The sequence below is a fragment of the Camelus bactrianus genome, chromosome 5, assembly GCF_048773025.1.
Source record: "Camelus bactrianus isolate YW-2024 breed Bactrian camel chromosome 5, ASM4877302v1, whole genome shotgun sequence".
NCBI classification, from domain to species: domain Eukaryota; kingdom Metazoa; phylum Chordata; class Mammalia; order Artiodactyla; family Camelidae; genus Camelus; species Camelus bactrianus.
Window position 1 is genome coordinate 92,312,774 of NC_133543.1, and position 27,130 is coordinate 92,339,903.

At 39.2% G+C, this 27,130-nt stretch overlaps 1 protein-coding gene across 1 annotated transcript; it reads right to left on the reverse strand.

The window, feature by feature from the left end:
- Window positions 1-999: 999 nt before the first annotated feature.
- Window positions 1,000-6,808, reverse strand: SCG2 (secretogranin II). The gene is made up of 2 exons (XM_010948860.3): window positions 6,683-6,808; window positions 1,000-3,538 (listed from the first exon to the last, which is right to left on the reverse strand). The coding sequence occupies exon 2, from the start codon at window positions 3,522-3,524 to the stop codon at window positions 1,665-1,667; it is 1,860 nt and encodes a 619-aa protein (XP_010947162.3). The 5' UTR covers window positions 3,525-3,538; window positions 6,683-6,808; the 3' UTR covers window positions 1,000-1,664.
- Between the last annotated feature and the right edge of the window lie 20,322 nt (window positions 6,809-27,130).

Sequence of the window (27,130 nt, forward strand, 5' to 3'; positions counted from 1 at the left end):
AAATAATTCACCTCCAAGTTCTCTTCCACTCATCGATTCTAGAATTCCATGAAACTGCATGATAATTGGACAGAAGAGTCAGGGGAATTTTATAAAGCAGGAAAACCTACATTCAGTGTTTTCCCCAAGATATGCAGAGCCCTCTCATTGCCTTTTGGCCATTCAAGGATTGCATCTCCTCCCCACCCCGACACACACACACACGCACGCATGCACGCGTTCCCTCGCGTGGAAATGACCCATACTGAGACCACATAAGCCTCTCATCACCCCACCTGCAATGTCCCATCCCTCAGCTGACAGGGCTCCCCCAACCCCGAGGGGCAGTGAAGTGGTTGAGAACACAGGCTTTGGCAATTCATAATGCTGGATGCCTGAGGGAAGTTATTTAATCCTCCTGAGTTTTACTTACTCTTATACAAAAGTTGGGTAATAAGAGACCCTTGAAAGTGGTCCAGTACAGACTAAATGAGGTAAAGTGTTTAGTGTAGGGCCTGGTGCACAAGAAACATTAATAAATAGAAGCTATTATTTAATTCTTTGTTTTTTTCACGGCCACCTTTGTTTTGTTGCTCTATGTATGTTCTTGCTGCTGCTGTTGTTGGTTCCCTGCCGACATGTTAGGATGCTGACATCACCCACCCCTGAAGTGATGCCCACCCGGGATTCTCTCCAGCACACGGACAAGAAAGAGAGCAGCCGATGCATTCCCACTGTTCCTGAACCATTCACTTATCTAACAGTCAGTCTGGGGTCCTTCAGCCCCTCTCAAACCATACAGAGGAGTATCAGCCTTGTCTTCTGGGGACCAGGTGACTTGAGAATAGGTCAGTTGCTTCCAAGTCTGTAGTCATTTCTGATTGCCCTGTACACAATCCTTTTTTTTTTTCAGTGCTCATTATGGAAGACTTAAATGTTTTTATTTATATAAATCAAGGATAAAATGTACAAATGACACCAAAAGTCTTATTCCATAGTCACATATATGAGAAAAATGATAGGCAAGCATTAAGTTGTGAGCTGTTGGAGGATGTTGCATTCTACAAACATATAATATGATCATATATTTAAAATTCATTATTTCTTACCTGGATTGACCGTGGAAGGTAACAATTGCAACAATTTTCTCTTTTGGCTCCATACTGCTTGCTCCATAGTCATTGTCTCTGGTTATCCAGAATGAATAACCCACAGTTGTCCAGAAATAACATTTATTAATCAACAATAAAACACACAATAGAAAAGGCCTTGTAAATAAAACTATATATTTATAATGCTTTATTTTTTTTTTGCTCCAGTACTCCACAAAACACTACAGACAGTAACAAAATAATTCAATAAATATTAAAAACTTTCAAGAGAATTATAGGACACTCTTTATCGTATGTGAGCATCAGCAATGCCACAGCCATTGGACACATTATTAAACACTGTCAAACACTATCATAGATATCTTTCTTAAATAAGAGATATGATTATATTTTTATTCAGGAGTCATAACATTTACACATATCCGTACACAAGAGAAGAGCTTGGAATCATCTGCTTGTGCATCATTTAAAGGTATTACAGTGTTAACAAGATAGAGGTCAGCACACTAAAGAGAAATGTTAGGGTTTGCTTGGGGTGGGAGGAGTGAAAGCAGGGCAGTTAGCGAACGCTGCTTACATGTTTTCCATGGCTCTCTTAGCAATGTGCTCCCTTCCCTTTTCTGCCTTTTCTTGGTTGAGGTATTCCAGCACTTTCATTAACAGATCTTCATCCAAGTACTGTCTGTTTGGAGAATCATCACTCTTCGGGGGCCCCACAGGGAGCCTTTTGCTTACCGAGGCCAGTTTGTCAGTCTCCTGAGAGCCATGTTGATTCAAATGGTCTTTGATGGCCTGCTCGATTTGGTTCTCTTCCTGTAAGTCATCTTCTGATGAGCCTTGGCTGGGAACTCGCTTCACTTGGTTTGAATTCATGATCTCAGGGTATTTAACTAGCATCCTGGCCAAGTACTCTCCTAATTCCTGATCCTTGTCATTCAGGTTTTCGTATGTCATTTGCCTGTTTTCAACATCTGGCATCCAGACAGCTTTGGGAAGTTGGCTGGCTCTCGATCTTCCAGGACCATAGGGGAGTCTTGGCAGAACCTTCTCTCGGTTGTACTGATTGGGAAAATATGGAGGCTTTTGATTTGCTGCATTTTCCATCCCTAAAACATTTAAAATGTCCTCAACACTGAGCCCATCTGGTAAGGACTCTGTCCCACCACGACCAGGTGTTTTGGGGTAGCCATTCTTGGAGAGGATCTTATTTTGGAACAGATCTGGATGGTCTAAGTCAACATCTGAGATGTCATCTAGGTCAGCAGGAATTTCAAGATCCTGCTCTGGTTCTGCTGATCCATTTGGCTTCTCTCCAGTTTTGAGCATGTCAATTAAGTCTTCAGGGGGTATCTGTAAATTCCTTGAGATTTCAATCAGCTGATAAACAGACTGAGCGTCAAGTGGCTTCTCAAAAAGCCTGGCTGCTCTTTCGCCACTTTGCCCATTCTGTGGCCTCCCACTGCCTGCAGCATTCACTAGCCTTTTCAGATAGGCAATTACTTTGGAGACATCATCTGAGAGTTGGTCTTTCCTGTCTTTTCGAAGATCGTCATCCTGGAGACCCAACTGCCCTGAACGCTTCATTTCGTCATTGATTTGTTCATTTTTTTCTACATTCTCTTTGCTGTCTCTTACCTCTTCCTGGGTTTGACTCTCTATTTTTTCTTCTACTGGGTTCCAATCTTCCCCCCCAACCACATCTTCATAGGCAATGTTATTGGCCTTGTAGATATCATCTTCATCGTCTGCGTAAAGTTTTTGCTCCTCATCAACTCTCTCACGCTTCTGGTTGTTTGGTCCCGTCAGCTTCCCAAGCTCTTGGAAGACAGATTCCAAAGTAGCGAGACTTTGAGGAGTATATTGTTCCTCCACTATTTCATTTGTGCGCTTAAAGGGGTTGTCCCTGGAATTCTCTTCATACATTGGGGTGAATCGCATGTGCTTGAGCTTTCTCTCTGGCCACTGTTGAGTCTCGTAATCATCAGGCACATCCACTGGAAAGTTCTTTTCTGCATTCAAGGCATAGGGTTTATTTTCTTTTGGTACAGACTGGGGCTCATTTTCAGCCTGTCTCAAAGCTTCAAGTATTATCTTCATCCACTCATCTTCACTCAGGGAATCCCTTGAACTTTCTGGCAAGTGACTTTCATCACCATTTTCTTTTTGCTGAAGGGGAACAGAGACACCTTGGTAGGAATTGTAGTCTGGGTTGCTTTCTTCTTTGTGAGCTTGTTGTCGGAGCTTTTCTATGTACTCCAAAGCCCTGATCATTTCAGGACTGGGAAACTTTTGGACATTTTCTAATCTGAGATCTGGTTCCTTCTGAAGCAGCTGGTTTCTCTGAAATGAAGCTGCTTCGGCCACAGAGAGGAGGAAAATTAAAGGGATGAGAGACAGGGCTGCTCCAAGCCAGTGAGTCTTAGTTTCTGCCATGTTTGAAAGATTCCCTTAAAGCACAGAAAGCATGAGTTAACACAAATGAAACAGACTGGTAGATGCATAACAAAAAAAAAGTAATTGACCATTGAGAAGGAAAAAAACAAAGCAGAGATTATTTCACATTAGTTTAGAATGACTTTTTAAAATCTACAAAGATTTTCTACACACTCTCCACAAGCTAACCACATGAATCTTTAGCAAAATTTTTACTCATTTGCATCAAATTTGTGTGGCATTCTCTTGGTTAAAATAATAGCAAAAACACTGATATGAGTTTTCTCAAGTTTTATTTTTTAATTAATAAAATATACTCTTTGCTTTTTAGTATACATTGTTTTCTGTTTAATAAAGGCTTTTCAAAATGAGTTTTAGTTATCTTGTATAGCATTTCTATCAGTCACTGGCAAAAAAAAAAAAAATTAGTTGGCTTAATTTGAAACATGTCATGCACACATACACACACACAGAGCTATCTCCATATCAAAAAACATGTGATTTAGTTCTGGAATTGTCCATCTAATTTTGTTGTAGAAACACAACAGCAATGACCTGATTATATATGATGAATGATATACCATGTAAATGTAAATCATACTGAATTATCTTGTGGATGAGTCCCATTCACATACATTTTCAGAAATAACTTGCTCTCAATCTGACACCAAATCCAGCTATTCATTTTGGAAGATCTATACCTTAATAACTTCCAGAATATGGGTCTCCCCAGGTCCCAGTTACTAGGCAAACCCAATGAAGTTTTTTTTTAATACCCCCAAAGAAGTATTTATTTATACATTGAATTCCAAAACATTTAATTTGGAAGTCTGGCATTTCATAATCACTCGTCTTGACTGACATGTGACGACACACATGTACTGTCAGGATATACAAGGATAATAGCCAGAACTACAAAAAAAAAAAAAAAATCCATGATATCCAATGAAGTTTATTTCTGTGTAAACATACTAAAATATAAACTGTTTTAAAATATCTGTGCTTCATATTTCTTCTAGTAATTTTATTGTGACTGTCATATAAATGCAATCATGATTATATTTTTTATCAGCCCTCAAGAGTGTATAGTAAATAATAACAGATGCTACAGAGAGAACATAAGTTTTTCTTTACCAGTCTATTTCTGAACTTGTGAGTGTTCAGATTCAGCTTGACTTATGTCTGTGTCTATTTTGGTGTGGACCTATGAAATCTTAAATGACTCATACTGTTAGAAAAATCTTAAAATAACCACTATGTAACTCCCAATTTAGATAAATACAGACAATGTGTTGAATTCTTCCTACTTAAAAATCTTCATTCATTTTTTTTTTCTCCAAAGCCTGACAGTCTCACGTATGAATTAGCAAGAGGATTAGTTTTTATGTGTTTTACATTTGGCATTGCTAACATTTAAAAAAATCTATTTTAATGTTTGCAGTTTTTGTTACAAATAAAATAAATATAAAGGAATTTTATAAGTTTGTTAAATGATATCTTACCTGAATAATGGTTTTGAATATATAAGCTATGTGGGTACAATTACCTGTTAGCTTAGACATCAATTGTAAAAAGTATCACTGTTCACTAAATCATATTGACATTTAAGTAATGTTTTCAGTTTTTATAATGTAAAAATGGTTGTACTTACAGAAATTTATTAGCATAGATTTATTTATTAAAATTAGCTATTAAATACACATATTTACTTAAAATATCACCATTAACTTGATGACTTAGTTTACTGAAGACAAAATCTTTAAAGGCATGTCAGAGAAAACTTCTAAAATATTTACTATGAGTCAGTGTTTACTAGAGAGAATTTTATTCATAAATTCTTAGGTTTAAGTAAAATTACATTATTCATTCTTCTTTATGTTACTTCAAGATTAAGTTTGTTGATCAATTTTCAACATTGGCATTTGAAATAGTAATTTTAAGAATCTTAGTGAACCTATTTCCCTTGAAATCGTTATCCTGAAGTAGTCTTAACATGTGGGTTGGTCTTTAAAATCATTATCGTGTTGGTGGGCTTTGCTGTGGAGTCAGGGCATAATATTCAATGCAGCTATTTAAACCACAGCCTAACAAGCACTATCGTTTGTCATTTATTCAGATTCAGTTTGGATGACATAGTTATTGCCTTTGAGTAAGACTCAGGGGATTTCTTTCCCAGGTAGCAGCTCTTAAGTCGTGAAGATGGTTTCAACAGCTCTAATGTCCTGTTTGGGTTTGAACTAAAGCCTCATGATTTAAAATGTCTTTTCTATTGAAATTAGACTAGAGCAATGACAAATGAAGCTGGATATATCAAATTTGAGCAATTCAACTAGTTAGGATACAGAAAAAAGAAACACTTGTTCCATTCAAAATATTTAGCAAAATATTATACAATCTCTTTTAATCAAAGCATAATAATAATGATAGTTTATACAGTTATGAATGTTTTCCTCATGTATTCCAAATTATGATCTCTCTGTAATTCATTGTCATATCCAACCTATAACCCAAGATAATATTTCACACTGAATAAATGGAAAAGCTCTTTCGAATCTAACTTTCCTAGGGCTAAAATTAGAAAATAATAATGGAAGCCTTTCATAGTATACCAGCTGAGAAAATAATTCTATATATTTATTTAAATTTGAGCTCTTGCAAGGTAAATGTCAAAGGGGAAAAAAAAACTAATTCCAAAATTGGTTGCCTCTATAACTAACATGTTTAACAGCTTTGGAATCATTGGAAACCTACTGTTAAAAATACTAAGCATATAAATTGCATCCCTGGCCTTGTATTTAGTTCTTGGGGGAAGAAACAATAAATTAAGGGAAGAAACAAAATATCAGGCTTGGTTAACTTTACATTAATAATACATTAACACAAAAATGCATAACTTTTTCACGCTTCTTACATATGACTGTCTAAATAACATTGTGGTTAGTAAATACCCAACAACAAGTGGTATAAATTATAGATTCAATCATATATATATGTACACGTATATAGTGTCATTACATTGGCCGATGTGCAGCAGGTTGCTGTTCAATTTTTCTATAGATATAAGCTTGTCAAATGGTCTTTTTCTTCTTAGTTAGGAATTAAGGAGAGAACACGCAAATTAGAACTTTCCAGTAAATCGAAGAGAAAAGCAGTCCTACCTCTTTTTTTATATGGCAGAGAAGGTCCACAGCATGTTCCTCCTGGTCCGCTGCGTGAGCTGGTCGGACTGTTTCAGCACCCGGACAGCTCCTCGGCTTATAGGGAGCCGCCGCGCCTGACTCCGCACTGCCACACTGACGTCACCGGGCTCAGCCACAAACCCGAGCACAAGCGAGATTTTTTCAAAGAACCCGAGAGAAAATAATCACTTTATGTATTTTAAAAAAAAAAAAAAAGTTGCATGCTTACGCCACCTGTCTTTTTGTGGCAAAAACTGCAGTTCTTTTTTTTTCTTTTATCAAAATCTTTGAGGCTTGAAATCAAATGCTTTGCACAATTTCCTTTAGAAAGAAAGAAATCTGTCAGTTAGACATGGCTAACTGCAATTAAATCTCATCTCTGTTCTAACATCTTGTGATAAGGGTTTCCTGTTGCTGTCGCTGTTGCTGTCATCGTTGTAAGAAAGTTTTAAGGCAGGACTTTTTTTTCCTTCACTGCCCACAAAGAAATTACGTTACCATTCCTCAGTATGCTCCGAGAGGAAAAGAAGACACATTATGAATATGTAAAGTCATATTTCATATCATTACCACAAGCAGCATTGTTTTAAAAAACCTTACGTATTTGAAAAAAAAAGTTCTCTCTCTTTTATATGAGTCAACTTTAACATTCTAACGAGTTGGATTTTTGCTTTAGAGCTTCAATATAATTTTGAAGTGAGAATTTCTAAGATCTCAGGTCTAGTAATTGATAATTCTATACAAATTTGTTGGTACCTTTCACAACATCTGATCTCAAAAAGGGAAGCTCAGATGTTAAGTGTTAATGAAAATACTTTCAATAAGAAAAAAACAGTGTGATACATATGTAATTGTAGTTCATTTGTAATTGAAAAGAAGTTATACTGTAAATATTTTCCTTCTACAGTTGAATCAGATGAATTGAACACCTTCTATAAATATAACCAATCCAGGGAATAATATAGTAGTTAACTTCCAACCTTTCAGACTTGTAATTCATAATTATTGCTATGCTTTACCAGGTAACCTTATTATTTATTTTAATAATTTATATGTCTAAATCTTAACTTCATTTTATTAAAGACATGATTTTCCTCAAAACTATGTGTTTTGAAATATACTTTAAGCATGCAAAATAATCTTGCTATATAAGAGATCCCTTATGTCTCTGTTAAATGGATAATCAGCCACTGGTTTTTCCATTAAGTTGTAATGCCTACTAAATGTTAGATACAAGATGGGATATATATATATTTTTTTCTCTTTTGCGGATACTTTGGTCTAGTGGGGATGACAGACAGATTATTTTGATCTTGATTTTTTTTATTGAAGTATAGTCAGTTTACCATGTGTTAATTTCTGGTGTACAGCATAATGTTTCAGTCATACATATACATACATAGATTCATTGATATAAATTGGAAAGCCCTAAGAAAGAGGTCAGCTACCAGTGTTTTGGGAGCATTGCGGAGAGACACCTTGTTCAATCTAGAAATTTGGAGGAGGGGGTGGAGTTCCTGGGAAAAGAAGCCTGAGCTGAGATTTCTCATTTTTACAAAAGAATTTCTAACTATGCTACATAAACCACAATACTTTTGAACTCCTCAAGGATACAGAAATAGTTTAAAATATTAGGGGAAAAAAACGATCTTGGGAAAAGTGATTCTCCCTCTTTGTTCTCCTGGTGAAAATATTTGATTCCTAATGACAGATAGACTATCATTTATGGATTGACATGGAACTCATCCAGTCTCAGACTGGAATCCTATTGCCAGTTTATCTAATCTATTTATGCCTTATAATGGGTTTTTAGAGCAAGGTTAAGTGCTAAGCTGAAGAGACTTGAGTTAACAAATCCCATTTCTCAAGCACCACCTCAATGAAATCAGCCCATATCTTTGTTAGCTTTACACACATGATGACATTTTCTTAAATCTGGCCAAAGATAGGCCACTCTGAGTTCAACCTAATTTGCTTCCCAGTAGTTCTATGTGGCCAGTTGAGCTAACCAGTATCAACACGGCCTCAGAAAATCCCACAAGATTACTTTTAAAGGGTTGAGTTGGCTCAGCATAGGTCTCATAAACCCTCAAGGAAGTCACTCATGACCAAGCTAATTTTACATATATGGAACGGAACTTTTTCAAGTTCAAGGACTTTTTCAAGGCAAGAAGTAGAAGCTATTGTTCTTCCAAGGCCCCAAAGTCAACCTTTTTCCTGAGAATGTCTTCAATCATCCAAATTCCAAATAAAACCTCATTCAAAAGCTCCAAGTAGAAGTAAGATGTCAGGAGGCAGCCACTGGATGGGAGAGTAAAGATCCACATGTGAGTGACTGAATTCCTGCCTTTTATAGGATTCTATGATAAACACCTATCATTTACTGAATTCCACTATGCTCCAAGCACTGTACTTGGAGCTTCAGCAGCCTAATTTATTCCTCATGACAGCTATAATAGAGAGCTACTTTTATCTCCATTTTGCAGATGAAGAAACTGAAACTCAGAAATAACTAAAGTAGCCACTGTGTCCTCACTCATAATTGGTAGAGGTAGGATTTAAATCTAGTTCTTTACAAAGGTATTTCCATAATAAAGACTATGATTTAGGCACTCTGCTAGGTAACAGGAATACAGAAATGACTATGGCATGGATCCAATCATTAAAGTTCCAAGTCTAGAATGTAGTCACTTCTACAAAAATCCTCGGAGTTTGTCCCAATTGCTTTTCCTGGTCACTTCCCAGATGGCACAGGTCCAGACTCCCATCTAGGGCAGCAAAGATAGAAAATAAGAGTCAACATTAGATCATTTCCTTGATGCTATGGGGCATATTATAATGTCTTCCAAATAAGAGAGTAGTTATTGAATTTGGAAAATTCGATTCTGCTGCCTATGATTTATGGATTTTTCAATGAGTTATATTTAATATATCTCTAGAAGCCATTAAATTTTTGCCAGTAATTATTTGTTCTAAAAGAAACTATTTTCTCTAATAGAAACCTATCTAGAGAAGTTAAAATGCAATATACATAGAGAAAGCAAACTTTTATTGATGTGAAATCCTTCAGAGCATGTGTAATACATTAAAGATAACCTGTAAATCTTTTTATCATTAAGCCTGAGATAAGATCCTGTTAAGTGTTCCTTACAAAATTTTAATTTTCTGTTAGGTCTGAATTGTCAGCTATCATTGCCTCCAAAAAACAAAGCTCTATATCTTGGACATTTTCAAAATAATTATGTACTGTGTATTATAATGGTTTTTACTAAATTATCTTGCCTCCTCACTATGGTGCTGTTAAGATCAAGCTAATTGTTCACAATTTAAATGTAAGTAATTAGACTGGACTAATTTCTTTTTATGATCAGATTTTCTTAAATCTTAGTCATTTTGTCCTTTGTTACTCAATTTCATATTTCATTTAGACCAGACTTTGATTTTCCTGTCATTTGTACATGCAATCTTCTACCTTAGTAAACCTTCAATTTGAAAAGTCTCTCTCTTCCACTCCATTGCGCTTCTCATTTTGTTTCAATTTACATGAAAGCAATTAAGATCCAGAAGCTCAATATGTCTTCTTTCTCTTCTTTCTCTCATCTTCTTCTTTCCTGTCTCTAACTTCCTTCCCCATCCTTCTCTCCCTTGGAAGACAAGACTTCTATGGAGGAGTCCAGTCTGCAGCATGTGTGACCTGCATTCCCTATTATCCGTGGGAGGATGAGGGTAATCTGCACTGTCTCCCCCCGGCCCCTAAAAGCCTGGGGTACTTTTCATTACTCATTCCTCACCTGGTTTCCTCTCTTCCCTTCTTTTTATTTTCCTTCTTTATATTCCTTGGTTACTTTTTACTTCCCTCATGTGTTGCTTCCAGAATTTACTTAAATTCCTTTCTTTTCATTATAGTACAATTTCTTTATTAATAAGTGTTCCTTCCTGGCATAAGATGAATTTTTTTAAAAATCACTATCAAAGATAAAGTGAAATATCTTTCTTCTTCCCTTACAAAAGCAGAGTCTGTCAAATTGCTGTTCAGGAAACATACAAATTAGAAACTTGGTATACTTAATACTATAGCTAACCAGTTTTCCAGACAAAATTCATTAGATTCTAGGAGGCCTTTGACAATGGCTGGTCGAATATGTATTGTGTTGAAATAAGTTAAGATTTTCTCATTCCTACTGTCAAAGCTTCACACGCTCCATTTTGGAATGTTTTAATCCTCTCAAAGTGTCCTTATGCAAATGAACTGCCTTTATTTGTTTGAGCTTCAGGCACTGCTAGCAAATTATGCTTAGATTTTTTTTTTAAGAAAAATTTTCTTTCACTATAGGAGCACTCTATGTTTTTCTACTCTTTCGCTTATTTTGTAGAACATTTTCTTAGTATTTGAGTTAAAATTTTATGGCATGTAAAGAAAAATGAGCTGCTTTTAATTCCAGTATTTGTTTATTTTTCATAATTTTTTTGTTCTTATCAAGGCACCACAGTACTGGTGACTCTAGATGGATTAGATACCATTTAAGGATCTGTCTAACCCTTGAACACTGTGCCTCTTTTCTTTGTGAAATTAGGATCAACTGTGGAATTATTTTTGCATTTGTCTACTAGGTACTAAATATGATCTTGAGAACCACTTAAACCAAATAAATTTAGGCTTCCTTCTTCATTGCCTTTGGATTCTGCAACCATCTGGTGTTTGGAGGAAAAGAAAGTACCATTCTCTTAATCTAATACCATGCATATTTGAGCATCTGCTCCTTCAGTGGGTTTTGGGAGAACAAAGTTTGTGCACTAGAAGTTAATTACTTTGCTTAAAACAACACTGGATGTCTCACTCTTTCAGATTCTCCTGGCATAATTGTTTTGTGAATCAATGTTTTCAGTATTTGCATGCAAATATTTCAATAAGGATATTTTCTGTTGGGAAACAACCCAACTACACACTCCTACCCCTCCTTTTAAGAACATGCCCAGGGTGATGTAGGAGGGTCTTTAAGAACAAAGTTTAGCATCTTCACAGTTAAGTTTAGCATTTTGTGTCCAAGCGACTTGCCAGATGACTTTCACAGTTCACTAAGCCTTTGCATGGATTTCAGAGTGCTGTTTTGATGAAATGAATATATCAGTTCTGGAGGTAGGACATGTGCATATATAATATGAGGTAGAGAGCTAAAAATAGTCTCCTAAATCTAAAACTTCTCTCCCAAATCCAGCCACTGTGTCTCTATTCCACATCATACTCAATTTTTTTCTTGGATTTTTTGGTCCAGAATAGTGTACAAGTTGAGTCATCTAACTAATTGTACATTGAAGAAGGAAAGGTATGCTGCAGGCGGAGTGATGTGAAAGTACATGTTAGATCAGTGTGATTCTCAAAGTGTGATTCCCAGATCAGCAATATCATCATCACCTGGGAACTTCTGAGCAATGCACATTCTCAGACCCCACCCAGATCTACTGAATTGGAGACTCTGGTCATGGGTCCTAGCAGGGCGGCGGTGCAGGGGTTGGGGGGTAATGACTAACAACTCCTCCAGGTGATTCTAATAGATGTTAAGGCTTGATAACCACAGCATTACAGCATAAGAAAGCAAGCCTAAGAGAAGGGCTGTAGGCTGGATCCTGAGAATCCTCAAAGGGCAGAACAAAGACTAGAACAGAGTAAGAACCCTGACAATGGGGGAAGTAAGGTGGAAAATGAAGTCAAAAGCATTAGAGACATTGATGACAAATTGACAGTTTCTCTTTGTTCAGCGCCTTTGAAGCTTTCTTTACAATTCTGAAGTGCTTAGAGATCCAAACAAGCAGACATTAGCAGAATAAAACACATCTGTACCACGGGTTCTTTATGAGAATTTGGAGAAGTTGCCTCAGTAGCTTCAAACATATGGGGACATGAACAGCTCCCATGTTGCTGCCTATAGGGCTCAGAACAGAGAGGAGTGACTCCAGGGCCATTTCAATATATCACAATAGTACACAGATAAATATTAAAATTTGACTACTTAGATCATGCAAGACTACTATAAATTGATTCCCTATCTCCATCAAAAGATAAAGCATTTCATGCCTTTCTTAGACGACATAATGCAACACTTTTAAAACTAATTTTAAAACTAATTTTTCCTTTTCTTACATCTCTGTATTTTTCTCATATCAGAACTGTTCACAAAGCATAAAACCAAATTTAAATATGACCTTTTCCTACAGATTTCCTAGATGCTTGCTAGCCCGTTAGTAATTCCCGTTTGGAGGTGTTATTCATGTTTGTAAAGAACATCTCTTGCTCAACTTATAAAGATTTTAAGTTGATTCTTGCTTAAATACAGATGGGTTTCTTAGAGTACAAACTAGCTCATAGATTGTTATGATTGGGAAGGTATATAAAATGCCATCTAGTCTAACCTAGTCTATTGCTTTCATCTACTCTATCGCATTCCTGACAAATAGCCTTCCAGCATATATTTAAATACCTCCAGTGAAGAGCAACTCATTACCTTCTAATGTCACCTGTTGCATCTTTGGACAAGTCATTCTCAAATGTGAGGGGGTCCCCTTTGTACTGGACGGAAGTATGGCCCACTGTGGGTTTCACCATGGGTCCTAGTCCTGAATTCCAGGGCTACATGGCGCTAGCCCCAGTCCTGTTCCCTGTGGTCAGAATCACACCTCCCCACCCAGTCTGGTTCCCCAAGTGAAAGAGTTCTGTTAAATTGTCTTCATGGGTCACTGTTCTGGACCCCATCCCCAAAGCACACTCTTTGGCTTAATTCAATTTAAGACTGTCAACTGGAATCTAACTCAGAATGGACACCCTTCATCCCAGTCCATCTGTCTAGAAAGTCTCCTCACCCCACAGTTTCTGCTTTTCCTAGTCAACCTCTTATTTCAAAGGAAGCTCAATCACCATTTCCTCAGGAGAACCTTCTCTGCCTTTCCTGATACAGCAAATTCTCTCCCAAATATTCTCTCATGGACCACATATCTCTTCTGTTTAATACTTATTACAGTTGTAATTCAGCATTCATTTGGGAGATTCATTTGGGAGATTCTAAATTCCTAGTTGACTGTAATCTTTTTGAAGACATGAAGCCAAGGATCTTGTTTTCCTTCTCTTACCCTATACCTGAAAGTCATCCAAATCAACCTTAAAAATAATGTCTACAAATAAACTGGATATATCAAGACCACCACATTCCCTCCCAATCTCTTACCTCCTTCTCAATGGCCTCACATGATCAGTTATAACCTCTGACCCTCGGTTTCAACCATGGAATCATTATCTCCTCAGCTCTTTCCTGCACTTTCTCCCTCTCCACTCCCTTGCCCTTCTCCTTTCTCAACCATTGCTAAGTCTTCCCAGTTGCTCCTTTCTTATTCAGCCATCCATCTGCACAGCCTCTTCACATCCCCTTATGTTTGGTTTTTCTAAGAATCTCTCCCCGGCATGTCTAGTATTTATCTCTAATCTCTTTCCTTATGTGTCCTTTTCCTCCAGGAAACTAGGTACTTACGGGAAATTATTTCTACTACTAATCTGACCCAGGACTCAGGAAATACTGTTGACTGAATGACTATGGTGTTTGACAAAAAAAAAAAAAATCAAACAATTTATATTAATTACCGATCAAGTACAAACCATGAGGCTCAATCCTTAAGAATATAGTAGCAAATTACCTTTAACATTTTTCCATTATGAGTGTCCCCTCCTCAACTGATACCAATTAGGTTAACTCTTCATAGTTTGAGGCCTTTTGCTGATTTTTTTTTTTTCTTAATGCTCTTCCAAATCTCTCCAGCCCCACCTCCCTGGATTTTCTGTTTCAGTTGTTTAAATCTCTCTAATAGAAGATATACTTAATCTCTAAAGGCTCATTTTCATCCACATCACTTTCCTTACTCAGAATATGGTCTCTCCCTCTTCTCTACCATTCTGAGTCTTAAAAAAAATTTTTTTAGTCATCTTCTTGGTGAAACTTTCCTTGATTAGTCCCCACTCCCTGTATGAAATTACCCAATTTATTAGAGCATAGATTTTTAACTTGAGGTCCACTGAAGTCTACAAAATGGAATTCAAATGCTTATTTATATATTATGTTTTTTATCAGGCAGCTCTACAGCTGCATACAGATGCTCAAATGAATACGTGGCCTTAAATTTTTGTTATAGCTCTTAGTGCTATTCACTAAATATTTCTGATTCTCCCCTTTCCTGGGAATATGATAGAATCACACTTCTTGGATTCTAATGATTTGATGGCACCCTGTGAAAGTTGTAGTTATGAGCTTAGAGTGGACAGATTACAGAGTTCACTTTCCCTCACCGTAGCAGCAGGCAAGGTTTGAGATGGTGCTGCTCACATAGCCTGATCCCTGAGGGATGGCCAGCAATGTCCAGAGTTGCATTCCAGACCTTTCATGGGCATGTAGTGTGGGCAAGAAATAAAGTTGTTTTATTGGTTTTGGGGGGTGTTGTTTGTTACTACATATAATCTAACCTGTCCTGACTGATACAAATATTGAAATCAACTGATATGGAATATTATTATAACTTGAACGTTCATAGCCTTGCAGTCATAGCCTTACCTAGAGAAGAATGATGAGATGAGTTGGCAATGAGGATCTTCTCCTTATTTTTCCTGGGACTCCTGTTCTCCAAGGAGCCAATCAGATGCATCTGTGTTTCCCAAAGTATGGAAAGCATATCTACAGCACTATTGGGAGTAATTTGATGCCAAGTATAGACATAGCATCAGGGAACCCTGAATTTCATAGTCTGAAATGTATGCCTTGCACAATCCTCCTGGTTATATAAAGAAGAAAATTTCAGTTGGGGTCTAGACATTCGTTAACACTTTTCTAACACTTGAAAAATCTTTCTTTGGGGGCCTTACGCTCAGAACTTTCTGTAGGTTGCATGATCAAAGCAGACATTTATTAAGAGCTTTATATTTTTATTGAATGTATGGTCTGGGTTGCCTCCTATTTATGTAGGTGATAAATTTTTCCAGTTGAAGTGGTGATGCAAACCTCCTTATATTTAGTCTTAACAAGACTTAATATAGAAAAAAAAATACTAAGGTAATCATAATCCTGATAATGCTTAAAGAATAAAAATAATTCTTCAAATGCCAAATTTTTTGGAAATTTTGTTTTCACTGTAGTTTAACCCTGAGTGAGGCTTAATCCTTAGTTTTGGGTGCAGGACTATTGTTTGTATAGTCACACCACCCCCCCCCCTTCTTTCCGCCTCCAAGAATGCTTTATTTAATGACCAAAAAAAATTTTTAACTTAAAAAATGTTTCAGCTTCACAGTAAAACTCAGAACAAATTCGACAGGCAGCATTTATGTAGGGCAGAGATAGAAAGCTGGGCTTCTGTCTAGCTGTGTGGCTTCGGGCAAATCACTCAACCTCCCTGTGACTTGGTTTCTTTATTAGCCAAACAAGGGTACTATTACCTAGGCTCAGGGTCTCAGAGTGTCGCTGCAAGGATCCGACTATATAATAGTCATCGAAATTCTCTCGAAAATTTGAGGTATTCTGTAGATGCACTGCCTGATAATTATTCGCCTCCCATCCCTGGGAAGTCACTGAAACCGGGCTTGCGATACCTGAATTTTAAAACGGTAACCAAGCAAAAGGATCGTTTCCTTTATACCAATGTGATTAGAATTGATTTTTTTTTTTTTTTTTTTTTTTTGGAGGCTGCTGCAAGGCAAGTCATTTGCAACCTCGCCTCAATTAGAATGAAGAGAAGAAACGCAAGTGTTTGCGTAACTGCTGGAAGCCAGTTCCGCTCTCCAGCCGGCGGAGGTGGAGTTCCTTGGGGGAGACTGCTTCTGGCACAGGCTGCCTTGACTTCAGCCCGGCGTGGCGTCAGACGGACGAATTTAAAGTCCACACACACACGGCTACAGGGAAGAAGACGTGAGTCATGGTTCGCTGGGGCTGAGAGGCGCGGGGGATCGGCAGCAGATGTGAATGGAAGCCAGCACGCCTTTTCAGGCCAGCCCGAGGCCAGGTCCGCGGCTTAATCACCGCATCTCCGCACAGCCCAGCGCGAAGGGGCGCAGGGGGAGCGGGTTTAACATTACGCATTCACAGAGGCGCGGCCGTGCATTACATCCGTCCCCCGGCTCTGCCCTAAAGACACGTGGGATCAGGGCTGAAATGTCGCGACACTTTGGTGTCCTTCCCTCCCGGCGATGCTGCCGACGCAGAGGAACAGGGGATGGGGCTTCTAACGCAAGTTCCGAAACGGCTGTCATCGCGAAGGCTCCCAGCCATCTTGGTTGCTGAGCCAGTTAGAGTGTTCTGAGCAAATGAGACCCTCCGGAGTCCTTCTTGAGCTTTTCTTTCCTGACCCCCGCTCTGAAAGCTCTAAATTGCTTGTTTGTCTCACCAGTACCCATCGGCTAGAGGAGGCCTGGGGGGTTTTTTAACAGCAGCGATCAAAAGCCAAGGAGATAAAAATCCTGTTTTTCTCCTACATCGGTGAATTTCCTTCTTCTGAACTATGCTTCATTACTCTTACTCTTAGCCAAAAGTCAAGAATCAACCATCTATTAAAAAGAGGAAGAGGCAGTTAATGGGCACGTTCTGGCGTCAGACTGGCCTGGGTTTGGACTTTGCCTCGGCCACCTACCAACTGTGGAGGCCTGATCAGGCTACATTCTCTTTGTGCCTCTGCTCCCTCCTCCGTAAACAAGAAATCATAATATTAGGCCCCTCACTGGGTTTTGTGCAAATTCAACCAGAACAATAAGCATTTAATAAATATAGCACTAGTATTATTAATAAACATTTATTGGAGATGTTCTTGGTGGCAAGCACTGCATTAGATATCAAGGATAAACGATGAATAAGAGTGGGGAGGGTATAGCTCAGTGGTAGAGCGCATGCCTAGCATGTCCAAGGTCCTGGGTTCAATCTTCAGTACCTCCATTAAAATAGATATTAGATAAACCTAATTATCTACCGCTTACAAAAAAAAATCTTTAAAAAATTAAAAATAAGATTCAGAGGCTGCTCACATGGAGTCTAGTGGGAAAGACATCTACACATAGCTAAATGTAATGGGCTGGGGTAAATGCGTACACAAGAAGCAGTGGATGGAGAGAGCCCACAGTTAGTTCTCCATTGGAGGACTGAAAAAGATTTCAGACGGCAGGCAAATGTTAACCTTGGCTGTCTAAGATATGTGGAACCTGCCAGGAGGGGTATAAAAAGCATTGCTTCATCTTAACCTCCGAGACAGTCTGGATCTTTACCCAGAGCTTCCTTCAATCGTCTAAAGAGCAGGGTGGTCCCGTATACTGCATGTGACCCACAGGGCTTGTGGCTGCTCTGGAGCCTCATCTCTGGGACCAGTGCCTCTTTCCCCACACTTGCGCTCCTCCAGAAGACACTACATGTTCCAGGAATTAGCTGTATCTCCCAATCCCAAAGGTAATAAAAGAATAAGTCTATTTCCTCACAGATGCAGAAAACAAGCTGTGGTTATGAGGGGGGAAATGAGGGTGGAGGTTTGGCTTAAGAGCTTGGGATTAAGAGATACATATTACTGTATGTAAAATAGATAAACAAGAGGGAACTGAAATACATATACTAAAAAAAGAGCACAGGGAACTATATTCAATTTCTTGTAATGAGCAATAATGGAAAAGAATCTGAAAAATATACATGTATGTATACATATGTACACCTGAGTCACTTTGCTGTACACATGAAACTAACATTGTGAATCAAGTACAATTTAATAAAAAATAAAAATTTTTTTAAGTTTTAAAAAAAAAGACTGAGTCCATTTCGAGAATAAGAAAGGGACTTGCCAGAGGCCAAGATATTCTGTGTTATCAGAATATCCTAGTTTTCGAGCCTTGGCGTTATGATCTTATAGCTTCCACAAGTAGCCACAAGAGGACACTGAGCTAACCACTGCTGAGGACTTCTTGGATGAGAAAAGGTCGAGTACCACATACGTCCCATACACCAGTAAGGGTGGCTCAGAAGATGACAGATACAGATACTGGTTACAAATGACGTCCACGCTGGACTCCATAGAGTACAGCACAAGTTTTGTTTTGTTTTTCTTCACAAATTCAGTCCAATCCAATTCAATTCAATGAGTATTGACTGAGTTCCTACTATATGCCAAGTGCTAGAGATACTGCCATTGCTGTGGTAAAGGGAGGAGTGGACCACAGAAACACACACAAAAAGACAGAGCAGGAAAGGGATGGGTCTGGTATAATGAGAATAGCCAATGTTTATTAAGTTTACTATGTGCCACACATTTGACAATTGCTGTATCTTTACAACTGACCTATAAGGTAGGGGATATTATATGTTGAACTTTCTGAAATTGCCGTTTTTAGATCAAAATCGACAATATTACATGATTCAAACTAATGTCACCATTTTGTTGAGGAGGACAATGAGGCTCAGAGTGTCACGGACAGACATAATTGACCTCTGGTCGGACTACCTGGGTTGGATTTCTGCCTATACCACTTAATATTTCCTATCCTTACAAGGACATTGGGAGGATTAAGTGGAAAGCTGTAATAAATGTAAAGTGCCTGGCACATTATGAGACCTTACTAGTTTTTTTCTATGGTCTCCAACCTCTGCTTAAGAGAGAAATGAAAAGAAATAGACTGAGTCCATTTCCTGGGCAATCAGGGGGTTGAGTTGGGGTACAAGGCTTCCTGGTGCCCTGGGCTGAGCACTGCTTGCCCCAGTTTCCAGAATCTGGGGATATAGAGGCATTTGAAGGTAACTGTTCAGCACAAAAAGCACAAGGCCAGACTGGAGCCAAGAAAAATCATCCTACATCCACCATGAACATCAGGGAACTGGACAAGAGGGAGGGTCCGAGTAAGAAGCCAAAGGAGCAGGCTCTATAAGAGGGGATCCAGTGGTGAGTAGAACCTGGAGAAATCAGTGAGTTCAAGTCAGGAAACTAGGGAGGAAGTGCTTCTGCTGAGTTTCTGGAGACTCGGGATGAGCCTGCCAAATCTGATTAAAGCAAATGCCGAGAAGCTGACAAAAACTACTGGAATGGAGCGTGAAAAGAACAGAGAGAGCAAAAGGGCTAAGATGTCAAGAGCATCCTATTGGTGGTGTCACGGATGGCCATTTCCCGGAAGCCACAGGAAAGGAAAAGCTTTCTAAAGACTCCCCAAAAGCTTCCTCTACTACTGCCTTCTGTTTGCTGCCCTGGGGCACCTGGCTGGGCAGTTACAGGGACTCTCAACCCCCTGTCAGTACTGAGATTCCAGTTTTCACTCTCATGGTCTCACTATGTTATCCCATTCAAAAAACGTGATTGGTGAAGTGAAATAAATTTAAACCTGAGATATTTGGTGATAATCTTTTAAATAAGTGGAATCCCCACTGAACAAATGAACATCTCACTGAGGATGGCTGGGACCCAGTTTTGTATAATGGGATCTTACAGAGGCTACATCCCATGAATCTTTGATAGAAGCAGTTCCTTCCTTCAAACCACCATTATTCAGGGGGGTTTAACTAAAGGTGCAAAATCCAGCAAGATGGGTCAGATTTTCATCATGCTGTGTTTGTCATGGTCTCTCTTGTAATTACTTTTCACCACCAACACAAACCAAGGCCACAGAGTGTATTTTTTTAAGTTAAGAAAAAAGGAAGTAGTACTAGTTTGGGGGCCCTACACCTTCCTTGGTCCCACACAGGTCTGTCCCTCCCTGACTGCACTGCAAACCTTAGCCTCCCATGAGCATCAACCACATCAAAACTTGAGTTTCTTGGCGCTCTGCTCCCTGACTAAACCAACCTGTGGTAATGACAGAAAGCATTATTCGAGTAAGCTTCCACTCACACATTCATTCAGTCATTTGCTCATTCATCAAATGTTTACTGAGCTGATTGAATTATTCAGGAAGGAATGAGCTGTGTCCCCTGCCCTGTTATAGCTCATAGCCTGGTGGGTGGGAGTGAGGGTGGGTGCAGGGAGGTGGGTGTCAGAGGCACATGCATAAGTCATTGTTAGAAAAAACAGAATAAAATACATTCTCAAAAATGTCACAAGGAAAGAGCCAAGAAGGAGTAGGAGTTATTAATTCTCCCAAATGTTCCAGAAAGGCTTCGTGTATATGATGGCATTTGAACAGGGACTTGAGGAAAGAAAGAAATTTCATACCAATATGAGCAAGAAACAGAGTGGGGAGAAAACAGGTCTGTTGAAAGAAAGATGGAATTTGGTTTGTAGCGACAAAAGCTAACATTTATTAAATGTTTTCCTGTTCCAGGCATAGAAAGTGTTTTAAATAAATTATAATAGTTAATCCTTAGAGTAATCTTGTGAGATAGGTATCCTTATTATTCCTACTTTACAGAGAAGAAACCTGAAGGGGCAAAAGACCCAGTAACACCCCCAAGCTCAGGCATTTACCAAGGGGAGGAACACAGACAGCCTCAGGCCAACTTGCCCCCCTAATCACGCCCCTACACCGCCTGCCTCCTAACCTCAACCCCCAAACGGCACAGGGACTTTGCGGAGCAAGTCTTGGGTCTTGATAGAGACCTTTGGGATGCCAAGCGAAAGGGTTTGCCCTTCATTATTGTCTCACATTCTAAGGAGAGAAAGGAAATAAATGCCAACACAAGGAAAACAACTTGGGCCGCTGCACAGAGAATCAATTTGCATTTTAATGAGAACGTTGCCGCCTCCAGCCAGAGCCTTTGACTAAAGGAAGTTCCGACTCTGAGGTAGCCTAAGAGGACAGAGACTTCCAGATGGAGCTGAGGGCGGGGGCAACATCAGCTTAAAGAGACCCTTCACATGTCCAGCGAAGGTAGCTCTCCACTGGGGAGGAACCCACGGCAACCTCTTCTCATTCTGCAGATAAGGAGAAAGAAAATCTCTGTTGTTTTGTCCAAAGTCACAGAGGTGGAATGTGGCAGAATGGAGATCCAAGCATGGGTCTTCTGTCTCCAAGTCTTGTGCTCCTTCCACTGCATGACTTGGATTTGAGCTTCCCCAACATTTCAACTTGCAGGAGTGCCCTGGAAGGATGCTTGCAGTCGAGTTCCCAGACTCTTCCAGGTTCTCCCAGCCCAAGGGGCACAATCAGCCCTGGTGGAGCTGCAGCTGCTACAGCTCAGGGGAGACTGTCACTCCCTCTCCTGCCCCCCAGGCTTCTTCAAGGTGCACTCCTCCACTGCCTGCACTCCTCCACTCCTCCCACTCTCACCCACACGTGTTTTTTCTTCAAAGGTTAGACCAGAGCAAAAAAATCTAGAAGTACCCAGAGAAGAGTTAAAACAAATCAGGTTGGGATGGCAAGTGAATCATACTGTATCTTACAGAAAATCAAGTTCCTTCTGTATTTTAAACACAGGACTCTTAAGAATGAGAAATGAATCTCAAGACCACTGTGGGACTTATCCTCTTGCAACTTCACAGTTGGACACACAGAGCGATTTGCCTTATACCTAATTGCTCCAAATTAGGTTTTGCATCTAATTGCATTAAACCCTTGCTGATTTGTTATTTGTGCATTTTTAATAGGAAAAAGCCAACCTGATTTCATCCCCGTGCTCTTCTGCATACCAATCTCCCATTCATTAGCTGGGCTGTCTCAGGAGGAGAGAGCGCTTCCTGACAGAGGCGCCACTTTTCATCAACTCACTTCACATTTTGCAAATTTGACTAAAGTAACCCCACTAGAATGTCCCCTCTGTTTTCTGGGAAGACCAGATCTGTAGAAAGGGAACTGAGGCACTGGCTCAGGCTGTGGGGCGAAGGCAGCCAAGAGGGGAGAACACAGGCATGATTCGTCAGCTGTACATCTAAGGAAAGTCCATCTGCTGGCTGAGGTGGGGGAAATCAGTGATACCCATCAGGAATGCGGCAGCACTGGTGGTGACCCCAGTATCTAGAGGCAGAGCAGCAGGAGCCACTTACACAGAAGACGGCTCTGCTCATACCCAGCTCGAGAATGAGAGGCCAACCCAGCAGGTAGGGTGTGGATTCTTGACCATCCTCTACTTAAAATCATTCAATGGTTAGCCACTGCTCTCAAATTAACATCCCAATTCCTAACACTGCTCACCTGTCAAATTAACATCCTAACATCATTCACCAGTTCCCGTGGAGCCTGCCCCTGCTCATCTCCCAAGCTCCACCTCCTTCCACTTTAGTCTTACCTTTCTGTTTGTCAGTCACACAGGACCTTTGCACATGCCATTTCCTAAATATGAAGCAGGACTCCTAAGCCCTTCTAAGTAGCTTCCATTCAATGTGTAGACTTCCCTTTACTCATGATTTCCTAACGGAAGCCATCCCTGACATCCCAGGTTAAAATAGGTTCACTTTTCGCAAATTCTCAAAGAAACAAGTTTCCTTTTGTATTGACTAAATTTTCTTATTTTCTGTATTCTTGTTGCTCTGACATTTGGGGCCTTGGTCCTAGAGACACTGCCCCTTTCAGAGATGGCTAGTTCCTAGACATAGTAAGTAATTCCCCTTGCAAGCATGCCTTTGACATAAAAACTAACCAATCCAAAGCCTACACCCCCATCATCTCCCTTATTAAACTCTCACACATCAAATCAGTATTCACCCTGCATTAAACCACCCCATGACCAGGTACTGGAAAGTCAGGGACCTGCCATCCAAAGCCCACCAAAATTGTTCAAATTATTTAACCCTAAACTTACTCAGAATACACATCCTGCCCTCCCTGACCCCTTCCCATCAAAACCCCAATAGAGGATCTGGGCCATGCTCTGCCTTTTCCCCTGCTCGGCATCCTGGCTGACCCGTTTTTCGCCGTGTGGCCCTGCATGGCATGCGGTGTCTCATGTTTCTAGGAATCTGTGAGTGTAAACTTCTTATACTTATGAAAAAATTTTTCTGGTTTTTTTTTGTGTCTATATGAGATGATGGATACTAACTAAATTTACTATGGTAGTAATTTCATGGTAGATGTGACTCTATCATTTGCTGTGTATCTTAAACTTACACACTGCTACAGGTCACTCATAGCTCAACAAAAGTGGAAGAGAAAAAGCCTTCCTTCATGACAATCTTTTCCATGTCTAACATCTTACCATAACTGGTTAAAACAAATCCTTGTTGTACTTTAACTGTCACAGGATTTTACTGTCATAGGACTTTTTTTCCATCTTTCCTGATTTCTCTGCTAGATTGTAAGCTCCCCAAGAGAAGATTCTATATCTGTCTATGCTTACCTTTGTATCCCTAGCTCTTGAGAGATGCTCTAAAAAAAGAACCAATATTCCCAGTCCCCGGAGAAGACTAGCAAAACGACATAGGAAGAGTGAGGCAGAAAACTACCATCAACTAGGTTGATGCAGTCCAGCATGGAAGCAGACTGGCCACCTGGATCTAGGAGGGCACACAGAGCTCCAAGGCAGAGAGGATGCCATGTGAGGGGCAGTAGGACCAACCCCAAAGCCCATCAGCTGGAGAGAGAAGCCTAATTCCAGTTAGATCTGGGTCACTGCTCTGTAGGTTAAAGGCATCAATGACTTCTTGAGAGGTTCTAGGGGCTTGAAGAGACATAGTCAGACTGGTTGTTCAATCAGCATTTTAGGATGTTTCACCCTTAGTGACCTCCATAGCTGCTTACTTCACCTGGGTGCCTAGACAACACGAGGATGGTGAAATTATACATGAATGAGGCAGCAGGAGATGGGGGCCCCACTTGGCAAAGGAGAAAGTCATAATTGGTCAGGAACTTACTTGCGTATGTGTTTATTGTATGTGTGTGTTTATTTTTCATTATTTATTTAATTTTAATATAATTGAATATCACATTGTATAAGTTTAAGGTACACAAGGTATTGATTTGATACATTTATCTATTGCAACGTGAATACCACCATAACATTAACTAACACTTCTATCACATCACATAGTTATCATTTCTTTTGTGTGATGACAACATTTAAGATCTAGTCCCTTAGCAACTTTGAAGCGTGTAATACGGTATTGTTGCCTATAATAGGAGCTTACTTTTAATGTTTGTCTGAAAGAAGGCATCTGTTTTCTCAGCATGCCCTGAGGACATTGCAGAGTGTTTCTGAAATATATCCATTCTATTGATGCCCAAGGGCATTTAGGAGCACAGTCTGAGTGATGGTGGACATAGCTGTAACTATAAAATAGCAGCACTGATAGCCAACTCCCAGGGCTTAATCCCAGGATGCAAGAGTGTCACTGTTGCTTCTTGCTTTCTCTTTATAATGCGTCACAGAGGCTAAACATATATCCTGTGCGTTTTGTTAGAAGGCCCTGCGCTGCTCTCTGACACAGCATGTCCAATTAAAAGCCTAGCATCTTGCACCTCTGACCCCATCTGTGGGAAGCAGGCTCCCAAGCTCCAGATTCTATTTCCAGCCCCGGATATGATGAGTCCTGGGGCATGACGCATCCGAACACCTCGCTTGTTGTTTGCTAATTGACAGCCTGAGAGCATCGCATCAAATGATCCTCCCTCCAAACCCAATTAAGTAGCTTGCCTCTCCCGGAAGGCAAGTTTTTTTTTTTTTTTTTTTGAAATTCCCTTTTATCTTCATTCTCCATTCCCATTCCCTGACTCCTACCACCTCCCCATAGGCAAGCATACTAATGTGTTTAATGTTTATCTTTTTTGCTTGTTTGTATTCTTGCAAAACAGGCTTTGTTGCTTTATGTGCATATATTTTTAATTTATATGCATCATATTGTGTTAGATGCCTCCTTGCATTTCTTGCACTTTTTTTTTTCACTCATCCCTATGCCTCTAGGGTTTAATTGCCACCTGTGCATCTAATCTGAGTAATACAAATGCTCACACCTTACCTGGCCACTGACCCAGTGATGGGTCCTCTGACTCCTTCCAACTCTGTATCATTGCAAACGATGTCACAGAAGACATCTCTGTGTGCATCCCCTTACATCTGTCCTTGTTGTTATTTTCCTAATGGCCAGATTGCTCTCCAGAGGCTCTTAAGAACTCCTCTATCTTCATATTCCCATCCTAGCCAAGCTTTTGGCATTTTCTAGCCTCCCACTTTTTGCCAAAATAAGTGTTAAGTGTTATCTCATTAATTTAATTTGCATTTGTCTGATTACTAATGAGTTTGAGCAACACTCCATATGTTTGATGGCCTCTTGGATTTCCTCTTCTCATTAAATTGTCTATTTATATCCTTTGCCTAGTTTTCTTTTCGCGGCTGCTATCTTGTAGAGTATGGATATTAATCCCTTGTCCGTGTTAGACATTGCAACTCTCTTATCCCATTCTGCCATCTATTAACTTGAACAGAAACCCTTAATTTGGGTATCATTAAATTTAACATTTTTTTGTCCTGTTATTCATTCAAAGCTCTATTTTAAAAGATTTCCTTACCACTGTGTCACAAAGCTTTTTGAGTTTTATGCTTTGGTTTGGTTTTCTTGCCATTAAGTTTATAGTTTTACTACTTATGTTTAGGTCTTTAGCCCCTTTGAGGTTTGCCTTTAGCTGTGGTTTTAGTAAAAATCCAGTTTTATTTTTCTCCATATAATGAGCCACTTTTCTCAATCTCATCTAGTAAACCATCTGCCAATTCCCCCATTGATTTATGGTGCCACATTTATTGTAATATATGAAGCTCTACATATTCATGGGACTCTTTCTCAGCTCTTGATTGTATTTCACTGGTCTATGTATCTGTTCCTGAACATATGCCGTATTTTTTATTGTAACCGTTTTGTAGGATATTTTAATTTCTGTAGAAGCTACTATGCACTCAATGTTTTAAAGGTTAACTTAGATATTCTTGGATCTTCCTTCTCCAAAATAAATTTTAGGAGTTTATCAAGTTCTTTTTAAAGTCTAACTGGAAAGTTGAATAGTATTCATTAAATTTAAAGATTAATTTTGTGAGAATTTAAGTCACTACATCCAAATGTCTCTTCATTCATCTATATAATTTTCATTGTACTTAGTTTAAAGGTTTATGTCTTTATGCACAAATTAATTCCTAGATACTTTATGAGTTTTGCTATTATAAATGCTATTTAAATTTTCATTATATTATATTTGGTACTAGTATAAAAAAATTGATTGCTATTTGGAGTTTAATTTTATATCCTTAAACTATTGAATCCCTTGGTTAGTTCAAAGAGTTCGTATGTTATGTGGCTGGATTGTTTTAGATTGGCGTTTATCTCCTGCAAATAACAACGGTTTTCTTTCTTTTCCTGAGACCTTATATCACTTCCACATGGGCCAGGACTTCCAGTACTCTGAAAATGGAAGTACTGGGATAAGGATCTTTGTCTTTTTTAAGGTCTTAGCTATAATCCACTATAGTTTCTCTATTACATGTAATATTTGCCATAGGTTTTTGGAATACAAAGTTAATCAAGTTAAGGAAATTCCTT

What these genes read in the sequence shown, in the direction of transcription:
- SCG2 (XM_010948860.3), bottom strand. Translation starts at nt 3,524, where the DNA reads ATGGCAGAAACTAAGACTCACTGGCTTGGAGCAGCCCTGTCTCTCATC.